The sequence below is a fragment of the Condylostylus longicornis genome, unplaced genomic scaffold (assembly GCF_029603195.1).
Source record: "Condylostylus longicornis isolate FDR11 unplaced genomic scaffold, ASM2960319v2 ptg000037l, whole genome shotgun sequence".
Taxonomy (NCBI): Eukaryota; Metazoa; Arthropoda; class Insecta; order Diptera; family Dolichopodidae; genus Condylostylus; species Condylostylus longicornis.
Window position 1 is genome coordinate 666,409 of NW_026578006.1, and position 27,824 is coordinate 694,232.

The 27,824-nt window shown below is 22.2% G+C and overlaps 1 protein-coding gene across 5 annotated transcripts in view; it reads right to left on the minus strand.

Moving 5' to 3' along the window:
- LOC129608829 (rho GTPase-activating protein gacF) overlaps positions 1 to 27,824 on the minus strand; it is a 104,522-nt gene that overhangs the window by 19,494 nt on the left and 57,204 nt on the right. For 4 of the 5 annotated variants that reach the window (XR_008696915.1, XM_055520571.1, XM_055520570.1 and 1 more), the window contains exons 1-2: positions 9,286 to 9,349; positions 7,790 to 7,866 (exon numbers count right to left, since the gene is read on the minus strand). Coding sequence is in view for 4 of the 5 variants with exons in the window: in XM_055520571.1 (XP_055376546.1) it covers positions 7,790 to 7,795 (6 nt within the window). In the remaining variant the exon portion in view is untranslated. Of the gene's footprint in view, positions 1 to 7,789; positions 7,867 to 9,285; positions 9,360 to 27,824 lie in introns of those variants that run through there. The other variant, XM_055520572.1, reaches the window with a different exon arrangement.

The window sequence follows — 27,824 nt, forward strand, 5'->3', positions numbered from 1 at the left end:
CATTTTATGTACCCAATTTTGCCGATTTCTCAAAATTTTTTTCTAATTTTTTAAAATTTTCTCAATTGTTTTAAAAGTAAATTAAATGTAAGTTTTATTAGACTTAAAAAAATTTTATTAATGGCACCTAAAATTTAATATTTTTCTTGCGGGGTACACCAAAGCCTCATAAATCAAAAATTATTATGTTAATCATTAATCATTCATAATCTTACCTATATACGAGAATTTACATATAAATGAATTTAATCCTTAATAAATTTTTTTGGAAATAGTTTTGTATTTTGTAATTATCCTTGATGATTTTTTTATGTTTTGTTATTTTAAATTGAATCTTTTCTCGAAATTAAAATCTCAATCGAGAAAAAAATTTAAAATTGCTGTTTTTTTCACTCTCTATTTTTTATTTTAAATTCTAAAATATTTTAATTTTAAGCTTAAAGTCAAAACTATGAAAAAAAATTTAAATATTTTCAATTTCATTTATTAAAGATTTTTTATACAAAAGATAATTTCAAACTCAATTAACACATGCGAAAGTCCTTTTTATTATTCTTTTATCTTTCGAAAACAGTTCTTCATTTTTATATTTTTTTTTAAACAGAAAATTTACAATTTCTCATACTAATATAATTATTTTCTAATTTAAATTTTTCATATATGAAATTTCACATCATTCACATTATTTTATAAAACACTGAACACTTTCAGTGATGGATAGGAACTAAGAAATAGTTTTGTTTTTTGGTAAAGTCTTTTTAATAATGCGAAAATTGCGAAAGTAATAAAATTGAAATTTCTATTGTTATTTTGCTTTTAATTTAAATTTTCATTTTCTTTATTGTATATAAATGAAAAATGAAGTCTACTGAAGGTACCTTATTGTTGATTTTATTAATCCAATTATTATTGACATTACTATGTTCTACAAAACATTGTACACAAACATATGTTATGTGTGTTCAAGTATTTTGATAAAATGTATTAGAATATGAATTCGATTTAAAAAAGAATTCTCAAACTTTAAATGCTGGTAATAAAGGTCATACTGCAAATGGAGCAATCAGTTGCAGTAAAAATTTTTTTAATATATAGTGAAATTTTCTAGTTGAAGAAACTTGTATTCTAAAAATTGACATTAGTTCGTACTTTAGCAACACGTAAAACAGCTTGTGGCGGATCTTGAATATATTGAAGATGAGGCAATTTTATTTTGTCAATCGTTGTGTTAAAATAAATAAACAGAATAAAAAAAAAAATTAACAAATAATTGGAAATAAAACATTTCTGAATTATATTCTGTATTCTATAAATGTATTCCAGGGATTTATTATAAGGAGAAAGAGAGTTTGCTGCAAAAATTACTTTGCCCGAGGAGGTTTCGGAAAACCAGTATACATTAAGTAAACGATTTTGAGACGTTCTAAATTAGTGCCGCCCTACATAGATTGGTGATTAGATTTTAATATTGTTGTAGCACGAAATGAAGAATTGTAACATGCGATGGAAGGGTGGCTCGATTGTTCTTGGAGCAGCTGTGATTGCAAATATCGATAAGATTATTCTATGTCTATATAGGATTTATCTTAGGTATCAGGTAACTATTTTCATAAATGGTATAATTAAATTTAATTTTAAAGTTTGAATATTTCTTTAATTTTTTTTTTTCTCATTCGACAATATTCTTGAATTATAATAATATTATCACATTCTATATGAGTTTTCTACTTGCATATGCATATAGAATAAATTGTATGATATTTTACGTCTTGTTTTTTTATTTTACAACGATTTTTTATTTAGTATAAAAGAAAGAAACGTGAAATTATTAAATTTAGTTATGCTTGAAAAAATTTCAAAGGTTTTTGATTTACCTTGATTCAAGGAAATCGGTTTCAATATAATATGTTACACATTTTTTCACACATTCCTTTCATATACATTTTATTAGTTTGTTTCCATTGGTGTTTAAATGTCATACGTTACCAATTGTTACTATGGTATATGAGTAGAAAATAAATATGATATTACACTCGTAATATTGTATATTATAGTTATATATGTAATGTATAATATATAGTTAGAGCTGAAAGAATGTGTGAACAATAACCCTAAAATTTTCAACAAAAAAAAAATATTTTAAATTATTCGCTTTCGTAAATTTTTGAATTGTTTTTTTTTTTTTTTTGGAAATTATCGTATTTTATTTTAAATTTCATAATTAAGGACGATTAAATTCCATTTCAATATTTTAGATATTTTGTCACTGGTCTAAAAATTGTTTATCCAAAATTATATTTTTTTGAAGACAAATACAACTAATGTGCAATTTATTATGAAAAATAAGACTATTTTAGACTGGTGAGCCACAAAACTTCTGTTCAAATATAATAATGGAAGGACCTTCTGTGTAAGAATTTTTAAAGTTTTTTCTTGTAAGAGCCCTATAAATTTTTAATTAATTTTTTATAAAGTTCAATTATTTTGTAATTGCATTTTATTATGAGAATTTTTACTTCAATTTTTTCCTTTTCCTAATATCATCATAGCTATATGCTTGACGTAGAAGCTATTAATTCACATTTACAATTCAAAACAATTTCTCATTAGAATTGCAATCATTAACGGAAAATATAATAGAAAAAAATTTAATTATAGGATCAAAATTTGCTAATAAACCATAAGAATAACAGAAAAGAAGAAAAAAGAAAACCAATAACTGAAAATAATTATTAGATAAATAATTTTTTTTTCTTCTATCTTTTAATTATTTAATTTTCCAATTGGTTCAACTTTTAATTAAAAATAACTGATTTAATGTATTGAAATAGAAATCAATTAATGATTTAATTTCGTTCTTCCTCTGAAAACAACAATTTCTATATTTCATTTTATTTTTTTTTTATTTCTATTCGATTAAAAGTTTTTACCTATTTTTCTAGTGAAATTCTATTTTAGTAATTAAATTTTGATTGTTTTTTGTTTTATTTGTTCTTATTGTATTAAATTATTTCAGTGTTGTAGATTTTCAATAATCCTATAGAGGCAAAGTTAATGCAATATTAATTAATGTTTTTAGGTATTTAAGATGATTATTATATTAAGTAAGGGTTTTTTCTCTCTCCTTACATTAATTACAATAGGTAATTGAATTTTTTTTTTCAAAATGATTGAAAATTTTCTTCTGCGATCAAATTTCTTAATCGAATTGCAATTATATCGGAAATTATTTTTAAGTTTTAATTAGTTTGTCGCAATTATTTATTTTGCATTTTTTATAATTATATATATATATACATTTTTAATTTAAATTGAATAAATTTTTGTACCATCGTTTTGTTTACCACAAACCTCAAACCCCAAACATTTATATTAAATTTTTATAGTTTAAGCAATCGTTTTCATTTAATTTCACAATAAATAATAGTTTAAAATTTTTAAAACAAATAATAAAAATTATTTTTTTAATTAATATTTTTGTGGTATATTTTTTTGTAAATTGTCACACTAATAATTTATTCAAATAAAATTTGTTTATATTCAATAAAATTGTTATAATAGCGTTCAAAATATTTTATTTTAAGGTAATGGAAAATGGTTAATGAGCCCATATGTATACCCACAAAACGTTACTTGTATAGTAATTGAATATTAAAGACAGCAATGAATTAATTTGGTGTGTTATGGATTTCCTTTAGGGTGAATGTTTGATATTTCAGAGTGAATGCCTCCCATATCATTTCTTTAGTTGTTATTTATTAAAAATATAAAAGTACTAATTTTAAAAATATAGCACAGAATAAAATGAATAGGATGAATAACCTACATGATAAATACCGTTGTTTGTATATATGAGAATTTCATTATAATAAATAAAAATTTTTAATACTATATTTTTATTTAATTGACAGGACAGTAATTTGCATAATGTAAAGCATGATATTTAATATTTTCGTTCATTTACATTTAGAGACTTATATGTATATGTGTGTTATGTATGTTTATGTATGTTTATCAAGAAAATTTTAATAATTTATATTATTTATAAGTGAAGAGAATCCTTGTTGCAGAAGATTTCTTAAAGTAGCTAATTTAAGAATAATTTCAAATTTTAAATGAACAATTTTCTTTGCATAACTTTCGGCGCGCGCGATTAAACTAAATTTTTATTTTACCATTACAATACTGCCTTACTGCCTAAATCTTTAAAAGATTTTAATTAATTTCTCTATGAAAATATTTTTTCACAATTGAAATTTAATATTCATTTTACATAGATTAAATTAGATTATTCTTTGAAAATATTGTATTTAATATGAATTTTATTGTGCGAATATTTTTTTTATTAAAATTAAATCAAGAATTTTCAATTGTCTATATTATGAAATTTTTATAATGTAACTGATGACGATTCCAAATTTTGATGTAAATATATTCAATTTTAAAGTATATTTTAATTGAAAATAAATTTTAATTTTTGTTTTATTCATAAATTAAATGAATTTTTTCTCTTTACAATTTAAAATTATAATGTAAATACATTTTAATATTTTCATTTTGTTTTTATAATGAAATATAAATATTTTTTTTTCTTCAACTATATTCTATATTTAACCTACACTTTATTTAAAATTCATATTTCTTTGAATATTTATTTAAAAAATATTTTATTTGCAAATATCGATTCACAAAAAAACAAAACAAAAAAAAATAACAATTTCAAATATTTGCATTTTATGTAAAATTGAATATGCTTTCTGTATAAGGAGTGGATGTTCATACGTACTTATATACATCTATATTTAAGTATATATAGGTATTAATATTAAATAAGTTTAAATATCAAATATTTTTGTATATGGATGTGAATATTTTTAATTTTAAAAAAAAAGTATTATATTTCAGTTTCACAAATCGATTTAATAACCGATGGAAAATTAACAGAATGGAAAATATGAATTCATATATATAAACATACATAATGCTATAATTATGTAAATGTAAATATATACAGGGTGATTCAGTAATTATGACATAATAAATATCATTATTTAGGGAATCAAAAATGAGTAAAATTTTTATTCAAAACTAGGTGTCAAATCTCGATTGTTACCGAAATACAGGGATTTTAAAGAATTTTCATGAAATTTCTACTTGCTCATGCTTTTTTGCTTTTAACTTCCCTTCCGCAAAAGATAGAAGCTTTAGATAAACGATTTTGGAAAGGACTAGTATAGGCCATATACGCATACAGGATGGAATGTATTATGTCACTGATTACAGAGCCACTCTGTATATATAAGTTTGTTAAATAAATAATACATAAATATTTTAAAATATTTCTATATATAAGTACAATAATTTTTAATTTCAATATTGGGTATATTAAAATCTATATAAAATATGGCGTTCAATACTCAATGGTATTCCATTTAAAATAGATTAAATTTTTATTGGTTTTTCATCACGAACTTTTCAAACAAACTGTTTTTTTTAATAGTTATCAACGCATAATTACACATTATTATCATCTCTTGGTTGTTTTATAGAAATGGAAAGTTTTATAATAAATAAATAAATAAATAAATTTAAATAGAAAGCCTCATAATTCGGGAAGAACAGCAAAAAAGAGGAAAATTTCACATGGATCCTTAATTATTTTTTGTTCGTTAGAGCTCATTCTATGGTTTTCGAATCGAGTCTTGCACATCTCGTATACATAAATATGTAACAACCAGCTATATTATTAAGTAATTTTTCTTTATAATTTTTATTTTGAAAAGAATATTTTTATTATTTCATTCCTCTTTTCTTCCTTTTGATAAATATAATGGGTTTTTTTTTCTCTCTGGTTTTTCTGTTAAGGAATTTAATTTGCATTTAAATCGATAACAATCCTTTAACATAAAAGTGCTGCTATTATCATTTTATGGAGAACAGAGATTTTTTTATTTTCTTCAATTACAGCGTTAAACTGCTTAATTCTTATATCAAGGAAGGAGTTAAAAATTATAAAATATTAAAAATGATTTTGGTTTAGCAGATAAAGTTCGTTTATAATTGAATTTTTAATTTATTTTTTTTTGTTTTAATAACAATTTTCAATGTCTTCACAAAAGAATCCAATAAACTTTTAGTTTATATGTGAAAATAAAATCGATTAGAATTTTTTGATTGATTCGTATATAGTATTATAAGGGTATCCAATAATTTTAACACGGTTATAATTCTTAGTATACTAGACCTTTAATGCTCTTGTATTTTACAATTAAAATGTAAAATGTTCAAGAAATACAATAATCTTATTTTATAAGAAAGTTTTTATAAATGTACATACATATCTATACATATATAAGTATAGTTAAATTTTTTATAAATAGGATTGCATAGAAACTATAATTGAATTAAAAATGCTATTCAAAAAAAAAAAAATAGTAAAATTTTCATGAAAATGAAATGAAAATTATTTTAAACTACTTCAATTCGCATATTTTGTAAAATATTTGCTTTTTATTTGTTTTTTTATATTTTCGATAGGCATAGTAATATTATCTAATCATTTGACATATTTTGTAAATGACATGTGACAATTTGTTTCTGACATATATGAAATGACATTTTATGTACATATTTTTTAATGTATGTCATATCTATTTTTGACATATGTCAATAAGAATTGATATTTGTCGCTGTCAGATTATATAACATGTTCTTTTATCAGCAACTTTTTAGTTCTTTTATTGATTAGGAACATTAACATGAAGTAAGAATGTATGTACGTATAAAATCTTGCAGAATAAAATTGGGATAATATGAATAATTTGACGTCTTTATATGGGAAGTGTAAGTTTCCCTATAAAGACTATCTATCTGAGATGACACATCAGATTCGACAACACATCTGGCACTTTCTTACCTAAACCAAAGTTAATATAATAACACAGATTGCATAAAAGATGAAGGTTATGGAAAAAATTGTATTTTAAAATTTCAATGCCATGCAATAGAAAGTTTTATTGTCATTTGTTTGCTATTAGTCTTACTGTCATTGTAATTTTATTTCTGAAAATCTGAAACTGTTTTCATTTTTTATATATTTTCATTTTAACATACACGCATTTGGTTAATTGATAAGAGACACACATACTTTTTTTTAAATAGTGGCAATAACCTGAAAAATTGGAAGGAACATTTACTTTTAATGCTGTAAGAGGTTTTATACAATGATATTTCTTCGTTTGTTCTTAAAATAAAATTTAATATATTGCTTGGTGTATAAGATAGTTAAATAAGTTGATTTGTATATATGCATTTTTATAAAGCGGCGTGCATGTACAGTTCATGCTTGTAATTCAAACAAAGCCAGCGTAAATTGCGTTACTAAATTTATTTATATAATATACAAAAATATTTATCTTACTTTTAGCATTTTCCTATTTTATATAATATATAAATTAATATATAAAAATGTGCTTGTATACAAGACCATACTAAATACAGCTTTCATTCTGCTCAAAAATTCATTTTTATAAATTCTAATACTTTGCCTTAATTTTTTTTAAAACGCTCTACTTTTCCTATGTATTTATTATTTAATATCATTAATAAGGGTTTACAAAAAAAAAATTTTTTTCTTATTTTTAAATTGCATAAAATCAAATTTTTCTTTTAATTTTTTTGCATATTTTCTTTTATTAAATAATACTAAGAACATTTGCTTTCAAAATTAAATTTCCTTTAATTTGACTGTTTTTTTTTTGTATATACCTTTCAATCTTATTATAGTTACCTGCATTTTCGTATCCAATATGAGATTACTGCTATTGCTCCCAATACAATTGCACCAAAGGCACACCAAACAGCAGACTTTATAAAATTATTTTAGAAAAGCAAAAAAAAGAAGAAAAAAAATATAATGCGAAAAAAAAAAATTAATATGGTTATTGCTTATATTTTTATAATCAGTTTAAACGACGTGTAAAACAATTGATTTAGTAACATTTTAATATTTACACAGGAAATTCTATACATGTTTGTGTTTATATCGTGTATATAGTGTATAAGCTAAGCTACGCTAAGTACTGAAACCAGTAAAACGTCTACTAATAATTTATACTCTAATGCGTTTGCTTTTTTTAATACAACAAATTTAATTTTGAATTGAATTTGCCTAAGTTATTAGAAATTTGTTAATTTATTTGTAATGTAGAAAAAAATTATTACATCGAATGAGCAGATATTGGAAATATGTAAGTATGGGAGTATGTGTTTCTTTTGTTACCGCGTAACGTAGTGAGTGTCACACACGTCAATAAAATTTTTTTTGGTGGTTGTTGAAAGGTTTTGATTTCAAGATTGTTAGTTAACAAATTTTTGATCAAATAATTTTGCAAATTTTTCTTTGAAAACCTGCTATCAGTTAAAGATTTACCGGTTAAAATGATGTTGACATTTATGAAAAATGTTGCGCAGCATTGTGTCAATCTTGCGTTTACTCTGATTAAGAGTATTAATTAATAACTTGGTACTAGAAAAAAGAGCAATATTAAATTTTTATTGGTGTCAAAAAAATTTAATTTTTTTTCATGTTTTCTTTTTACAAATAATTTTTGTTTGTGTACAAATGTTAGAGCAAATCGCCGCCAATCAGTTCTAAAATTGGTCAAATGACTTAGAGATGTTAAAAGTTATAGAGTCTTATAATATTTTCATTTTTATAATACTTTATATGGCTTATATGGTTTCATAAAAATATGTTCGATGAATTAGATTAGATTTTTAAAATTTTATATTTTAATTTTTTATATAACAATAAATCGTACGACGTGGTTCTTAAATATTTAATTTAAAACAATTTTAAATTTTTGAAAAATATTATAAAATAAGGAGAAATCATGTTTTCTTGTAAATATTTTAACTTGTATACTTTGTTGCCATAATTTTTATTTATTTTCATATTTAAAATTTTTCCATTAAATGCGAAAACTTATTATTCGTGTTAACTTTAGAAATTTTATTTTTAAGGCTTAAAATAACCTTTATTTTGTAACAAATTTCAATAAAAAATAAAAGTGAAAACCAAACGCAATTACACAATTAATACAAGTTCTTCACCTATTTACATAAAAGTTTTAAAATAATAATTGAATAACAGATTTAGAATTTCTGTATATAATTTTCTATAATCTTTGAAATATGAATGATTTTACATAATGTTATGAGTATTGTGTAATTTAAAATATTATTTAAAATACTATTTTTAAAAAATTTCATTTTTCAACTTACTATCCACCAATTTCTTCCACTATGATTAAAATCAAGTTGCATTGCTCTGCAACAGAAAATGTCACAGGATCGTTCTGAAATTATAATATAGAAATAATTTTGTTTTATAATCGCCATTATAAATAAATATTGTAATAAAAAATTATTTATAACTATATTTTGTAATTATATAGAATGTTGGTCATTAAAATAAAAGTTCATGTAATTTTTTAATACGGCTTTTGCTTTTTCCAACTATCACGAATGATTTTTACTATAAATGTATAGTATATATGAGCTTGTAAACAAATATTTTCTATTAATTTAGAACATGTGTATTCAATTATAATTTCATAATTTATGTTTGTAATTTTAAGTGTCATTAACAAGAGTTAAAGAGCCCGAAATAGCAACGCAATTTTGAATATAAGAACTTATTTTTATTTTTCCTATAATATTTAAAGAGACGATTAAGGTTATGACTTATGCTTACTGAAATTATCACAATATCGATTCTCGATTATATTTTAGTTATATATTTTTCAGGAAGGAGATATCCTAAACGCATTATATCACATTTAAACTGGATTATAGGCCATATTTTAGTTTATAATTATTTGTTAATACACGTACAAGCTACAATATTTTAATAAAACAAGGTTTCAAAACCTTATAATCACGGTCATATTTTTAAAAAAAAAAATAATTTTGGGGATTGAAAACTCTTAAGTGTATGTTTCAAATTTTAAAAATAAATCGATAAATTTAGATTTAATTTTTGAAAAGAGTTCTAAGTTTTCGTCCATAATCGGATTCAACAAGTTTTTAATTAATCGAATTGAAAAAGGGTTGCCATAATTAATACCGACTAAATTATAGAGGATTTAAATTTGTAATGAAACTAGGGCTGTTGAGTTTTGTTTAATTTAAGCAGTCGTTTCTTATTATCCCATGCTAATTGGAATTGAAGTAGTAAAAGGCCCTCAGTAATAAATTCAATTTCTTATAACATAATACAATTCAATGGGTTCAAAGAAGAAAACTAAAGGTGTTTTTCGTTCTCTACATTCAAAATCCACAGTATTATTTTTGAAATTCATTCTGCTTAAAAGTTCTAAAAAAATATTTATAAAACCCAAAGCTAAAATTTTTCAACTCTCATTAACTTTTGATGGTTTTTCTTAAAATATCGATACTCGAATATTGAAAAAAAATTTTAACTTTTAAAGTACTTTTATTGTGCTATTTTCGACATTGAAACTAAAAATTGAATTTTTAAAATGTTTGCAATTCATTGCTTTCAAAATGACGGAAAAAAATTAGCAAAATAAAGAAAATCGTAGAATGTCGAATGTTTAACAAAATTCCAAAATAAAATTTCCGGCATTTCTGTACGATAGCTGAACGTAAAAATAATTAAAAAATTTTTCTCAAACTGATTGAAGAACAACAGATGTTAGAATGAAGTAGGAAGTGCCAAACAAAATGGAACAAAACTTTTTTTTATAAAATTTTTGAAAAAGTTTAAAAAAGGAAAAAACACACTATTTTTTCTCCGTTTTAATTTTATTTTTTTTAAATTTTGATTCGTTTGTTAAGAAAATATTTTGTAAAAAAGTAATGCAAGAAAAAAAAAACTTTTATATTATTATATTTAAAATAGCACCATGTGTTCTACAATTTGTATAATAATATAATTTTCATAAAGAACTAATTAGACAGTGAATTTGTATTGCAATTACAATTTATTATACAAAATTAAGAAAATAAAGAAAATCATCTTTTGTACTGAGATGAATTGGCTAACTTTTAGGGTACTTCGGGTTTTCGGAACTGGACTTTTATTAAAAACTCATTTTTCATTTTTATCTTTATTTTACAAAATAATCTAATTTCAATATAAAATACAATTTATATAAAACATATTTAAAAAAATAATAAAAACAATACTCAAACGACTGTGTTCCTAAACCATAAAATTATTTAGCAACATTTTTCTGCATAATTCTCTAAATACAGTTATGTCATTCGTTCAAAAAGAAAATTTGCAAGTGAGTTTTGATTCCATTCCGTTCCATACTTTCTCTTACAGATGTTATGGTTTGATATGTTTTATAAAGACTACGAGCTTGAGAGACATGAAATTGCTTTATCTAAACGATAAGAACACAAGCCCTGAACTTGAAATTAATGGACAGCAGAACGTTAATAATAAAATAATAAATTAGTAATTTGAAGTCGTTAGTCAGGCACCAATTTTTGCATGATGAAATCGACAGCTATAATGAATCACGTGTGAAGTGTCAAAAATAAAAATATAAGAAGCAAACAACAGAAAAAAATGTTATACGTTTAAAACAAGTTAATCAATTTAATGTAAATTGAAAAGAAAAATATTTTGGTGAATGGGTGGATGGTACTTTATCGTTTTAATACATAACAATTTGGTATGCGTTCATATACATACATTTGTGGTTTTAGATATAAGATGGTGGTATAATATATAATAAAAATAAAAAAAAATAAAACAAAATAAACGTGTTAACATTATTGCAATGCTTGCAATGTGGAAGTTTTCAGTTTTTAATGTTCTCAAGTGTATAATACAAAATTAAGTTTTGCGTTATAAATTCTATTTACTTGCTCCTTTGCACATTTATTTACATTATACATAATATACATATGTAATGTAGTAATATTATTACTACATAAATGTATATATATAGAATATCTTAATATGATTTTATACATTATATAATACGAGTATAATATAAGAAACTTAATTTGGTGTAGAGAAATTTATATTTAAAATACAAACATAAAATACATACCATCAGTATAACAGAAAATGAATTTGGTATATTTGCATATGTCCTTGTTCGTATTAAAAAAAAAATATATATATGTATATTTTTTTTCGCATCAAAGGTTAATGTATTATTTGCTATTTAAGCAAAAAAAGGCACTTTTCGAGAAAAAATAAATTTGTGGAAAGAAATTAAATTGTTCTTATTTGCTGATGCTTTCTCTAATTCTTTAGTATGTATAACATATGCGAGTAGAATAAATAAAACTGAATTTAATTGAAAAATTATTTAAATTTTGCATGTACGTATGATGCATACATTATAAATTATTGTAATTTTAGATCTTTGGAATTTTTGCGTAAAATTTCATCCTAATTTACATATAACACTATGCAGATAAATAAAATGAAAAAGTAAAAATTGAAAATTTTATTTTACTTGAAATGTATGTCAAGGCATTTTTGATATTATGATTATAAAAAGTTGGAAAATTCTATTTTAATGATAATGAGGACACATTTTATGTCATAATGTTATGTCGGAATAAATGCTAGCGAAAATTGTCTAAGAAAATTTGGTAAGTCTAAGTTTTATAGAATTTTTACAGTTTCTTGAAAATTTCAGAAAGCTGGTCACCAAGCTTGTGAACAATTTCAATTTGTTTTTTTAATATTATAGTTAAATTTTAGTAAAATTCAGTTCTGTTAAATTGAACTGGGCTGGACATGAAATGAGAATTGTGTAATATTATATATATAAAAAAATTAACCCGTGTTTCCGAAGCTATATTGCAAACTGTTGCTAATAGATAATGGGCAAGAGACTTTGCTTCTTTTTCTGATCACCATAAACATTTTTGACTTATTGAACTCGCCCATCCCATCTACATTATTTCAATCACAAATTCTTTAAAACAATATTATTAAAATTTATTTGATTAATTGATATTATTAAAAAATCAAAATTAATTAACCAATTTATTAATTAATATTAACATTCAATTAATTCTAATGTAAAATATTGTCCATTTTAAAATTAAAATTAATTGGGAAGGAAAATTATGTTGAAGAATCAAAAATTATAAATTTTCTCATCACAAAAATATTTTCATTTTTATACAATGTTTGATTTTCAATATTACATTGAAACTCATCAAAAATTTTTTCCTTACAAAGTCATTTTTATGTTTAATTTATGTATGTATGTGCATTTATATAAATATAGTATGTATACTTAAGTAAAGAGCTCATACTTTTAAAATTTTTTAATTTTATAACGCTATAAATGTTTTGATTTTCAATAAAAAATTTATTACCTATATAAGCTATATAAGATAATGGTTATGTTAGTATGTGAAAATAGATTGTTACAGAATTGGAAGATAATTTTGAATTTTTATTACATAGTGTGTATATGTAAGTATATGAAGAATAATTTAATAAATAAATGTTTTTAAATATAAAAATTTAAATTTAAATCACGAAAAATTGTTAATTATTTATAATTAGAGTAATTATTATAGTTTAAATTAATTATAGTTTAAAATAATTTGAATAATTTTTTTTGAAAATTTAGAATAATGAGTGTAATGACGTTTTCAGAATATCAAATATTTGTAATGTAGAATAGAATGAATGAAAATATATTCGTTAATAATTTTTGTTGCATAACAGTAATGCCAGTAAATATGAATTTTAGGAATAAATTTTCGAGAATATGAGGAAAAGAAACATAGAAATTTTTCGAAAAAATCTTTTGAATTTATGTTGAGTACAAGATTTTCTATAAAATTGAGAATATTGACTTTATGGTTGGAACTTGGAAGAAGTGAAAATATATGTTTGATTCATTACTAGAAAAATTATTTAAGAGTTTTGGGTATTAAAACTGTGGCACCAAAAATATTTAATAATTATTAATTATTTTTAAATTTTTGAAGGAAATTTGATTATACTCATTATATCATTATGTATAACTCAGGATATAGAATATAATACAGAAAAAAAATATGTACAAAGTACATAGAAAATAAATTGAAATTCTTGCAAAATTTTCAATATTTTTTTATGGATACTCAATTACTATAAAATCTATATACTACAACCTATTCGATTAAATTTCATAAAATTCTTGGGTTTGTGACAAAAAGTTAAGAATCCTTATGATTTTATAATGATCCTTATGTTTTTATAGTCAAACCTTTTTGTTTTCTTATCTGATTTTTATAGTCATTAATCTGTCCAAATATTTTCTTTCTAAATTTAGATTAAATTTAATTTTACAATTTCAAAGTAAACAACTTTTAAATTAAAATCAAAATTAATTTTACATTGATATTCATCAGAGTCCTTTCGAAATTGATAATTCTAAACTTGAAAATAATATGCATACATAAAAAATATGTGTGTGTATATAAAAATGTGTGTGTGTATACAAAAAATTAAAAAACGATCCCATATTTCGATTTATTTAGATTATAATTTAATATTAAATTTTAAGGCAATCAAATCTATTCAAAAAAAAATATTTAGTTTCTTTATCTATAAATATACACTTTAGAGTGTATATATATATATATATGTATATATATTTGTTAATATTTTTGAATAATAATGTTATAAGTTTATTGGACAGGAAATGTCAAAACATTAATTAACTAAATTGTTATAAAATTCTTGATTTGTTACGGAAATGGAATAACAAAATTGCATATATAATTTTTGTTATATACTATTTTATAATAACAAAAATATTAGGGTGACCATATGAATTAATATGATATAAATATAAAAATTTATATTAATACTGCTTTTTAGGTAATTCTACCTCATATATTATCTAATGTCGTAATATGGGTTTGTATAATATAATGTATCTTACTGTCATTACTTACATTTTAGAATTTGAGAAGAATTGTGAGTGTTATTCATTTAAATAATATCTAAATATTGTTATACCATATGTGTTATAGAATATAGAAAAAGTTTTTTATACAAGTACATATAATTAATTTTTAAAACAGATTCTCGAGAAAGAATTTCAAAAACTATTTTCAATATTTAAACAATTAAATTTAATAGAAAATTTTAAATTGAATTGTGTATAGATTTCTTATACTTCCACCAGGCAAAATGGCCGTTTGGTCACCTTAAAAAAACTTGTTATCAAATGGGAGCAAATTAACACTCACACTCTTGAAAAAATTTTTATATATTTACAAAACAATATTGTGTACAAGTTAATTTGAATTTCAAAAAAAAAAAATTTTATTTATTTTTCGGCTTACTCTTTTATGTTAAATTTTTCGATATAATATTGTAATTGTTATATTATACTTGTTAACGCTTATTATAACTCATTTCCCGACTTCTCCTACTCATACACTCTTACTATATACGCTTTTATAAAATGTCCGTGTGTGTATACAAACAATTAAAATAAAACAATAAAAATGAGAATTGCTCTTATAACCAAAATTCAGTTACTCCTGTTATTATGAGTTTATTCGTTTATATGCCGATAAATATATGTATACGTATCAAGTATGTAAATGATAAATATTATTTAAGTTCTATAGAATTTATGCCTATGTATATGTATACATCTACAGGGCAACTAATACTTGATGGTACTGCGAAAGCACGTTTAAGGCATGATATATGGAAAATAGTAAAAAACGTAGTCAAAAATGTTTTAAATATGTGTTTGCTCTCGATGTTATACGTTATTAAGAAAGACACTTTTATTGAGCCTTAAAATTAATTTATCAGTTTAGTAGTACCGAAAGAAAAATAACGGTTCTCAGTAAAACTAATTTGAAGTTCTCTTAATGTTACCTCTTATTGTTTGATCACTTCGGTGCATTGGTAGATTCCAAAAGAACCGCAATCCCTTGGCCATCGCACCCATTCACTCCTGCCTATGATATCCCTTTTCCAATTAGAAAACTGGAGATGTCCCCAAGGGAATTAGACAGCAGCTTTCGAACGTTCAGAAAACTCCCAATCGGTCCATTCTATTCATCGTATCTTAGAGTATCATCGACGGTCGCACACCCTGTACACGACTCATAATTTTGTAATATACAATTGCATGTATACACACAATTCGGTATAACAAAATGTTTATACAATTAGATTTTAATATGAATTTTATATTTTCATATTGGTCAAGCACCACACTTTAATATACATACCTTAATAATATTAATATAGTTGTATTATTGTTTGGTTTTTTTTTTTTTAGGTTTTATGAAAAGTTTTGTCGTAAAAAAACAAGAAGAGAGTGTGAAAAATATAACAGAAAAAAATCATCAGTTGAGAAGAATTTTCACGTTTTTTGGAATAATTTCAATGGGTTCATTTAGATTAAGAGAAAAACAGAAAATAAAAAACAGTACGTACCCCCATATATTCTTTGTTTTTATAAGTAAAGGTAAAAATGAAATTATTATTAGTGTTGTTGTTATATAATACGCTTGAATCTCGTTAGTTTCATATTTTCCATTTCTTTTCATTTCTTATTTCTTTTATAGTATTATTATTATCATTATGATTATTATTATTTCGTTTTAGAAAAAAAAAACAAAATTATAAAAAAAAAATATAAAAATTCGCGTCCTCTGTTCTTTTCTTTAGAAAAAAAATTATTTCTTTTTTTAATGATGATATTAACGTGTTCCTTTTGTTTATAGTGTTTACTTAGTAACGTAGATTTTGTGAGTACAAAATAATAAAATTTTATTTATTTTTTTTTTAATTTTTTTTTGTTTTCTCTCTCATTTTTTTGCTAATTAGAGCAATAAATGTTTATATAAGTGTATAAGTGTTTTACTTTTATACAGAGAAAATTAAAAGGACTTTTTCTGTTAAAATTATAATGGTTTTGATTTAAGTGTAACTTTGCATATAAATAATAATTTTTTTTTTACTTTTATAGATGGTGGTATACGATAATACATTTTTTTAGTTTTTACAAAAAAGAATGAGAAAATATTTTAATCGCACACAAAACTATTATACATATATAATATTAGTTTTATATAGTTCAGGAATTCGAAACCAATGGAAAGTAGTGTAAAGTATTTAAGTACTATTAAATGTAATTAAGATTGCAATTTTGAGGAAGAAATTATTACATAAAATTAATTTGTATTTGAATTCAGAAATTCATGCTGTTTAATCAAATATTTAATATAGAATTTTTATTATAATTTGAGAGTGTAAAAAAATCTAAAATACTTTGATAAATATTACGATACTATTACAAAAATTTTAGATTAAAATCTTAAAATTATTACGTACTTATAAAATAGCAATGAAGTGTAAAATCGTTGATTACAGCAGACATGAATATGAAGTCTCAATTTCACTTGAATTCTGATTTTTTAAGATGATAAGGAAATTTATGAGATTGAATTAAATTGCTTGAAATTTCGAGAAATTTTATACTATCGTATAAAATTTAATTAAGTAAATTCAAACTTACATAATTAGAATTTTGATTTTAATTTATTTAAAATTTTCTTAAACAGATTTATTATTTTATATTTTGAGTGTCGAAATTTTATACTGCATACCTTGCTTTCCGAGCTATCATTTTGCTTTCCGAACGATTTTTTTGTAAGTAATGAAAAATTTATATTACAAAAATATTTTTTAAATTGCGATATCTCGTTCTTTTCCAGAAGGCCAGTTCATGTAGTTAAATGAGAAATCTAGTTGAAGAAATTAAAATTCTAACTTGAAGACAGAGTGGATATAATATGTTAAAAAGTGATATTCAGAAAGAGACTTTTATTTTTAATACGATTTTCTCATAATGCTTACATAATTAAGCTAAAATGCTTTAACAAGTATAGTATAACAGTAGTTATTTTTGAAATACAATACACCTAAAACAGTTTTGATTTACAAAATTTTCACGTGGGCTGTCAGCTGAAATTATTTTTCATATTGACAATTGCAAACTTTCAATTTACAGAAAAATAAAAACTTTTTCATTATTAAATTCAGATCATATAAAATTTATGTATAATTTTCTTTTGTAGAGCATGTAAGTTTACATGATTTCATATATAGAAACTAAATGATTAAACCACAGAAACTTTTATACCATTCACAATTTATAAAAATTTTATCATGTTATACATATGTTGCTTGAGCATATCTTTATACTCTTTTGGTATTGGTATTTTTCCTTTTGTGGTTTTTAATTAGTCAATAATAATTACATGTAATTATATTTGTGGTATTATAAGAAGTAATAACGATTTATTATTATGATTAACCTTATTTTGGTTATATTTGCATTAGAGATTTAATTGATTTTTAAAAAGATATTATTAATGAAATGTTAGTTAACTAATTTCGATATATCTTGCATTTTATTTATGTGGTTTTAATAGAATTACTTCCGCACATTAACAAACATGGTACACTATATGAGGTGTATTAGTCATGTCTTTTTGCAAATGTAGATAAAATTTTCTAAATTTTGAAATTATAAAATTTTATCAAAATTTACTTGAAATTTAAATTAAATTTTTAAAACTAATTGTAAGTTTTTATGCGTATTGTAAGTTTTTATGCCATTACTTTCGACTAAGGCAGTTTTGTAATTTTCATAAGATATTATAGTTATTGCAGGTATAGTGATTTTTTAGGCAGATACTACTCATAAAGTAAAATTTAAAAAATTTTTGTCAAACTTATTATAAGCTCCTTTATTCTTGCTACTCAGAAGAAAACAGTAAGAGTAACTATAATTCTCTTTCTAAATCTATGTACGAAGGATTTTCTTACAGTCGTGATTTACAGTCACGAAGGATTTTCTCATTATACAAGAGTGACAATTGGACGATAATATTCCGTTAAGAAAATTTTCATTTAAAAATTACTTTAAATATTTTCTTTTACCTAAAAGAAGAGTTAAAATAAAAAAAAAAATAAAAAAAATGTGAAATATTCAAATGCTTTCTTTTTATTTTTAAATAGAGACAGAAAAAAAAAATTGAAAATAAAAAAAAAAAGAAAAACAGTTAAGTTGTGATATCTTGCTGTGAGGCAGAAAATAAATAATGATGAAAAAGGAAGAAAGAAAACAAAAGCAAAACAAAAATAACTTAATCAAGGTTATATTTTTAACTCATTACGATATGGCGATATTATAACGTATATATTGCATATATTACGGGGCAATGTAATCTGGTTTTTTTTTTTTTTTGTTTTATTTTTATTATTTTATTGTGCTCACTTTTTTGCTTTTGTGTTTTTTTTTTATAGGTGCAAACATATATCCATACATATTAATTTTAAGTATAATAAATTTATGTCAGGTATAACGAATTACGAGTTTTATGAGCATGGTTAGTTTTATTCATTTCGCTTATTAAATTATTGTTATATTGGTTTTGAAATTAGAAAAAATGCGTATAATTTGTGTCCTTCTCAAACCTCTATTACATTTATGTACATAAACTTGGAGGGAGAGAAATATTTAGATATAAAAAATGCTTGCCTCATCTAGTATAATTTTCAATTTCAGTTTTTGCTCTCTTTATTCTCTTCTGCTACGTTTTGCTGAATTTTTTGTTTTGCGTTTAGATTTTATTTTAATTATATAATAAGTGTGTAAATGAATGTATATGTTGAGTAGAGAGATTAAAATTTTTTTTGCTAATAGTCATAATAATGATGAAATTGATATTATATATGTATACATTATATAAATATGTATAAATGAAAGAGCATGTTATTACAGAGATAAAAAATTGTTTTTTGTTTTTTTTGCGTCTTGTTGTAAGACTATTAATAAATTTCCCCAAGAAATATGTCAGTTAATTTATAAGTTATAATAAAACATATAAAAAAGAAAATATTTTCAGAGCTGTAGTGTGTAGAGAGTAAGAGCTTACATTTTTTTTATTGTATTTTTAGTGCTATACATTATCCTTGTTATTCAAAAGAAACAAATAATTTTTTTTCTTATTTTTAAAGTAATTTTCTCTCTTGTTCATAAGAAACCACATTTAAATAAAAAACTTTTCTCAAGGTTTTTAATTTTTGTAATTTTTGGTTTTTATTTTAATATTTTTTTTTTGTAAGCCTCGAAAAGTAGGTATACTTTATGGGTAAACAGCAAAAAAGAAAGTAATTTAGCTTTTGGATTATTTTCATTTACACGCTTTTTTTTTGTAAATTTCTTACCAAGAAAAGTAAAAAAAATGAAAAATTATAAAGTTTTTTTTTTCTACCAAAAAAACCATTTTTTGTTTTTTAAATTTTTTTTTTGTTTTGTATTTGAAATTATTTTGACAAGTATTTGTGTAGTATACGAAATTATTATGGATTTCTTAAAATTTATCACTTCCCATATTTGCACGTTTACTTAATTTTTAAATTTTAAAATAAAAACTCATTAGATTTTAAGGTTAAACGATATGTAAATTGACATGCCCAAAAAACGAGAATAAATATAGTTAGCCGTATCAACTCCGTTACTCCTGTACGAATGAATGTTTTTAAATGTCGAATACAATTGACATACAGTTTCACACAACTTCTATTCAAAGAGTATGTACGTAATATAAAAAATCTATTGGGCATTTTTTAAATTATTAAATTTCAGAATAAAATTAAAATCAAAAATATAGGCATAATGTAATATTTAATTCACAATAATTGTATAACCATTTACTTTATTAACAAAGTGTTCTTAAATAATTACCATAAAAGGTTTAAAAAGTAAAAAATAAAATTACCGGGAAACTATAAATGAATCCTTAATATAAAAGGTAATTCCATATTTTCACCTATATATTCAAATATGATTACTATATTAAGGTTCATAATTAGTTATTTATAAGAGTATACGGAGTTCTCAATTTTTTTTTTATTATTTCCATTTTCGAAAATTAATTAATTCTTATAAAGGCCCCCAATATACAATAAAAAAGGAAAATTCCCAAAATCTAAAGAAAAAATTTTTATTTTTGTTTCTGGTTTCTTTTGAAAAATTAAAATATCCTTTGATAGGTTTTAGATCCTATTTTCCATTTTGTTCTTTTTGCATTAATAAATAATGAAATTTTATCCTTAAAAATGTAGATCTCCTATATATTGAAAATGATTTTTATTGTATATAAACTTACACAGCCTACAAAATAAAATGGTATAAAGAAGACCATTGGGGTAATTAATGTCCGTACACATCTTAAAATTTGTAATCTGAAGGTATTTTAATTTTATTATATAGAATTACTCATTTGTAAATTTTAGGAGTATAAGTTTGAAAGAAATGATACTTTTGGTAAAATATTAACTACCTCATTCATGACTTTAAGAAATATAACTTGCGAAAGTCGAGTAAATGTGATTCTCTGATGATGATTAAAGGTATTTAAAGTGTTGTATATACGTTTTTATAAAGTTTTAACTGCCCAATGCTGGCCATCAGGCTGGCCAAATTAACTTCACTTTTGGCATCCATCTCCTAGATGATTATCGCTGGGACTATACTTATAACTAGGATAATACAAATAGTGAATGAAGAAGGCTGCAATAAACAATGATTTTTTTCTGTAATTAAAATTCCATTCTAATAACCATTCGCTGGTCTACATTTTTCAATAGGAATCAATGGTATGTAACATTTAAAGAAACGTACTCCTTTAAAAATAATTCATGTAATTGAAAACGACAAAAATTACATTCAAAATCAATTCATTAATATTTTTTTTTTATAAAATAGCTCGTTGTATGTATTCAGCCCATCATTTATAAATTATTCTGCCAATTATATTTAAATATTAAATCATCAAATTCTACACACATAAATAAATCAAAAAAAAAAATATAATTATAGTTTTAATGTGAAACAATTTGGTTTTATTACTTAACCTCAAATAATTGTAGAATTTTTTTTTGTGTATGTTCATGCCCACTTTTTTTGCTATATGTATAACATTTTTCATTTTTTTTTGTTCTGTAACAATTATATTTTCTCTTCATATTGCATGTACACAGTTAATAAAAGTTTAAAATAAAATGAAGTAAAAAAGGATATACAAAATATTTTTTTCAATTAACTTCTGTGTATGCTCTACAGTTAATTTTTATGAAAATTTATGTTCCACCTATCAAACCAAAAAAAAAAATGAAAAAATAAATTGTATTCATATAAATTTCCTGGAATTGAAAAAAAAATATTTTCACTCTATCTATTTAGGTAACATTACAAAATTCTATGAAAAAAAATCTCATTGCGACAAAATCTCTTAAACCAAAAACCCAATTTTTTATAAAATTTTCTATTTGAAATTTCAAAAATTTTTTGATAATTTAATAATTAATATTTGAGTTTTTTTTTTCAGAAAAAAAAAATGTAAAATTATATAATAATAAAGTATTAATTTAATAACAGTAAATTATTAAGAGTAAAATTAAAACTCCAGAAAAGAAATTTAAAGTTCTTAAATACAGATGGCGTCTTGTGTATACAATTACATCTAAATTTTCAGTACAAATTATATTTTTAAGATGTTGCCAGAATTGAAGAATTTAGATGACGTGAAAGTTAAGATGCTATTGTAGTCAAGCTTGCAGAAATGTACAGTAGCAAGGAATGCTATTGTAGTCGGTTGAAGTTTTTAATTTCCAATAATACAGTTAATTACATAATTCTGATATTTATGGCATTTAAACTTTTTATACGATATTAATAGGTTGCATATAAATCCTTTGAAAGTAAAAATGTCGTATTGAATGACAAGAATTAAAATAAATGTCATAATCTTAAATTCTTTTAAAAATTCAATATTCACTTTTAATGAAATTTCAATCATTTTTTTTGTATTTGACATTTATTTTATATAACAATAATTTTTATGTAGAAAAATCAAATACAACCACAGGTGATTTTGATACTTTGACGTCATTTTGCTTTTTATTGAAATGTCATTGAGGATTAAAATTTTCTGAAATAAGACTTAAGAGAAAAGTGTATACTTTAAGAGAGAATACGGTTTTAAATTTGATTTTTGAGAAAATGTACGGAATCCTTTTTAAACTATAAATATTGTTTTTGTTTTTTTTTTTAAAGTAAAATTTTTTGACAGGATTTTTTATCGATTTTTATTTTCTCTTCTTTTATTTTACATTTTATTTATTTCTATCCTGTTTCAATTTATTCAGTTTTTCTCTTTATTTTCATATTTTTTTTAACTTTCATTTTTCATGACATTTTAGACAACTTTTTTTTTTTACCATACATTCGTTTTATTTGAAAGGAAAATTGAACAGAATTTTAGAGAGAGAAAAAAAGAAAAAGAAAAATTGAAAAATAAAGGAAAGGTTTCTAACTATATTTTTAATTTTTCTAATTGCCATAAAGTATTTTGGAGCATATGGGTCTCGGAACAGAATAAACAATATACGGAATGGAATGAAACTAAAATACGAGTAATGTATAGATGGGGTAAAAACAAAATGTCAGTTATTATTGAAAATAGTTTTAAATTATTTTTTTATTGATTTTTTATTTCTCAATTAACTTTTTTTTCTTACTGTTTCTCACTCTTTTTCTCTCTCTCTCTCTCTCTTTTTTTCTCTTGCTATCTTTACTATTCTTTCTGAATTTCTTATTCAATGGTTTTTTGTTATATGTCCCCAATATTATTATATGGGGTGGGTAATTGCAGATGCGTTATAAATTGATGTCAATAGCCTTAACAAGGACAAAATGATCATAAAATGTATAACATGCATGTATACATGAATTTTATGAAATGTCCTTATTTTATTAATTAGAAAATGTGGTAAATTTATTGAAGAAGTTTTCTACTAAAAGTTTTATAATATATTTTATTAAGAGTATCCATCTTTTCAAATTAAAATTTTCAATGTGACGTAAATATTTTTTTCTATTCAGAATATATTATATTTATTATGTATGGTATTATAAAAAATCAATTGTTCAGAAAAAAAAAAACGAAAAATAAGAATAAATAAAATTGAATAGGATTTTAAAACTAATTAGTTTTTAATTAAATATTAGACAAAGATACTATTTTGTATGATGAATTTTTTTTTTATGGAACGGAATAAGATTAAGTATTTTTATATTTAAGTATAATTGGAAATAAAGATTTTGAAAATCTGTGCAAATATTTTTGAATATTAAAAAAGTTCTATTTAATTTTTGTGAAAGTACTTTTCTGCCTATAAAATAATTAAGTACAATTGTATCATTTAATTATTAAAATTAATTATGAAAATTACTCATTTGTGGTTTATTATGGAGCACGTGTTTTTAATTTTGAATATTATTTTTTAATTGAAAGAAATTATGTTACAAAATATTTAAGTATTTTTTTATTCTATACTCGTATGTGTAATAACGCATACCCTCACACTTCTATTTATTTTGAAATTGTACTATATTATGAGTGTTGGATATTTTAATTGAATTTTTATCATTGAACGTTTCTCAAGTATTATAAAAGGAGGTGTGATTATTAACAAATAATTTTATAATTTAAATGATTTTCTAATTAAATTTTCTAAATTGATCTTTTTATATGATACAACTTGCTTAACCTTTTTAATAAAAATTAAAAATAATTTGAGATTTTATTTAAGCAGAAAGGTTTGCTTTTTGTGCTTGATTCACCTTGAAATTGAAATAAGTAATACAAAAAATGAGTTTCAATTAAAGATGGACATAAAAATGTTATTTCGTAAATGATTTTGAATATATCACTTGTCACCACCATGACGATGTTATATAGAAATATCTCACTGTCTATATGAAAAATCCCCAGCATAGAAAAGTGGAAATTTCGAGATGTTTCATGGAACTCTGTATATCACGAATAACACAAACGATGTTAGTATTTTTGTATAACACTGTCGATGTTAGTATTTAGCATATTAAGAAAGCTGACAACCAGAAAAAACTGAGATGTACCATATTATAAAATTAGAGCTCGATTCACATTATTTTTTTCGGAATTAATTTTTTTCTAAATTTTGATAACATAATAACTGAGTGGTATATGTTAATTTTAAATTTTGAACTATTTTATGGCATGAATTGCAACAATGTGGCCGTGTTTTTCAAGTGTGACTTTATTCTTAATAAATTTTTAGAATTGCCATAATATAAGGGCAATATGACAGCTATTTTGACATAGCTAAACGGAAAAATACTCTAAACCTCTTATTTTTTATTTTTTACTAAACATATAGAATAGAAATTATCACACTTCATTATAATTTTACAAACTATGACATTAAAAAATTATAAATTTAGAAATAATTTAATTAAAATAAAAATTTATTCATCTATTAAATTTATAATTAAAAAATAATAATTTATTTTGATAATTTAAGCATAATTTATTTTAATTGTTAGTGGAAATCTACAAGTTCTCTAAATAGATTAGAATTTTAATTTTTTTCATTTTAATATTTTACACATGTGTAAGAAATTATCAAAGGATATTGTCAGACAATTCATTTCTAAGAATAATACAAAAAAAAAAATATTTTCCAAGGTTAAACAATTTGTTATTTTATTTTTAAATGTGAATAGATGCGGAAACTTTAAATCCTCTAATGCTGATAATAAAAAAAAAATACTAATATGAAAATGATTTGCTTTTTCTCTATTATTTGACATTTTATAAGAGTTTATATTAAAATTATAAATATTTAAAATTAAAGGATATTTAATTTTGTTGTTTTAATTTAAAATTAAATTCACTTGAAAAATATCTGCTTATTGTCTTTAAGTTTTATAAATTTAAATTTAAAATATTTTTCAATTTTTTTTTCCAAAAAATGAAAGAGTATAGTTAATTTATCATTTTACAGTGATTATAACATAGTTATATAATTCAATATGATTATGATTTGATTAATGATTATAATTTGGCTTTAAATATAATTTATGTAAAATATGAAAATTCTTTTTTTTTTAAAGATTTTTAAGTAGCAGTATTGAGGTTTTACTAAATATGAATTTTTTAGGAATACATATATATAATGAGAGTAATTTGAACTTTTTCTATAGAATATCACTAAACTATCCGCGATCTTGTATGTTGTTACAGTTTTATATGCTTGCTTCATTCGGTTTATTCAATGCAGAGACGTCCTATACTCCTATAATTTATTTGAATTAAATAGATTTAGTTCATTGTATTCCTGAGTTATCACTCAAATTGACGAATACGTGACCAACCGAAAGAATTCTCTGTTAAATAAATACAAAACTGAGAACTAAAGCAAAACTACTGGAATTTGAGAAAAAACTTTTTGTTGATTTTTGAATTATTACTCAGTAAATTCCAAATTTATTTCTCGAATTACAATTTTTTAAACTATTAGTATGATTTCTTTTTATGAAATGCTATACGAAAATTTTCTAAATTTACTTTTGAATAATATTAAGAAAATTTTTGCTTAAAAAAAATAACTCGCACTCTATAATTAAATAAGGGAAATTAATTAATTATAATAAAATTTCCTAGAACAAAAAATTTAAATTTTTCTACTAAATTGCATTTAACGGAAGTAGAAATTCATTTAAAATAAAAACTTCTAAAAAAAAGTTTTTGAAACTAAAAGTAAAATTAAAATTATACATAAAATTTAATTACGTTTGAAAAATTCATAAATACCAGTTAAAAAAGTAAAATGGTATTTAAATTTAAAAAAAAATTGCATACAGTCAGGCGTAAAATATTTTGATTTTTCACTCATATTCGGTAAATTAATTTTAAAAATTACAGGCGAAAGAAAAAGTTTTAAAAAATTTTTTAAAAGTAATTTTTTATCTAGTAATCAAAAAAATTTTTACAAGTCACGAAATATTATTGAGAACTGCTCTGAATAGAATGAGACTATAAGAAGTAACAAAATTTTTTGCTATTCCTTTTACGATAAAATTTTTTATTTTTAATATTGTTTTTTTTTTCGCACTATTTTTCATTTTGAGAAATTGCCCTAATTTAAAAAACATTTAAATAAACATTTATTTTCTTTCTTTGTATTCTTTTAAAATTATATTTAATTATTTAAATGTAGTATGGTGTAGATGAAGATTAAAAAATTTTATTTTTTCATGTGGAAAATTTCTATGTTATAGAATTATGAATAAATGGGTTAATGGAAAAAGTTTATGGTAATAGAAAATATTATGTATATATATATATGTTGTGTTAATCATTAGGAAAATGAATGAATCAATGATTGAATGGTTTTAAAAAAAAAAAAACATTTATTTTTTTAAAAAGCAACAGGAACCTAAAAAATTTTATTTAAAATTAATGATTTTACTTGAATATGCAATAATTGTAGGCAAATCAATACGGAAATAATAACAAAATATAATTAAAATAAAAGTTTTCTTTACTGTGAAAATTTGGAATTTTTTATTAATCGAAGGAAACCGGAGTTTGTTCTACTTCTTACATTAATTAACAGGATCTTTTATATTTTTCATCTATACAAGAGACATATGCTCAGTATAATTAAGATTTTGAAAAATTACAGTATTGTTAGGTCAAAAAGCCTCTTATTAACCTGAAGTGTGTTGTTTAAACAAACGCAACTAATTATTATTTACAAAAATAATTTTCAATTTTTCACCTTTTTCCAATTTGGCTCGCTTATCAATTTGGTTCACCGTCATTAGCATTGCATTGCTGATTTTGAAGATTTTAAGTATGATGTTAAATAAGTGTATTTT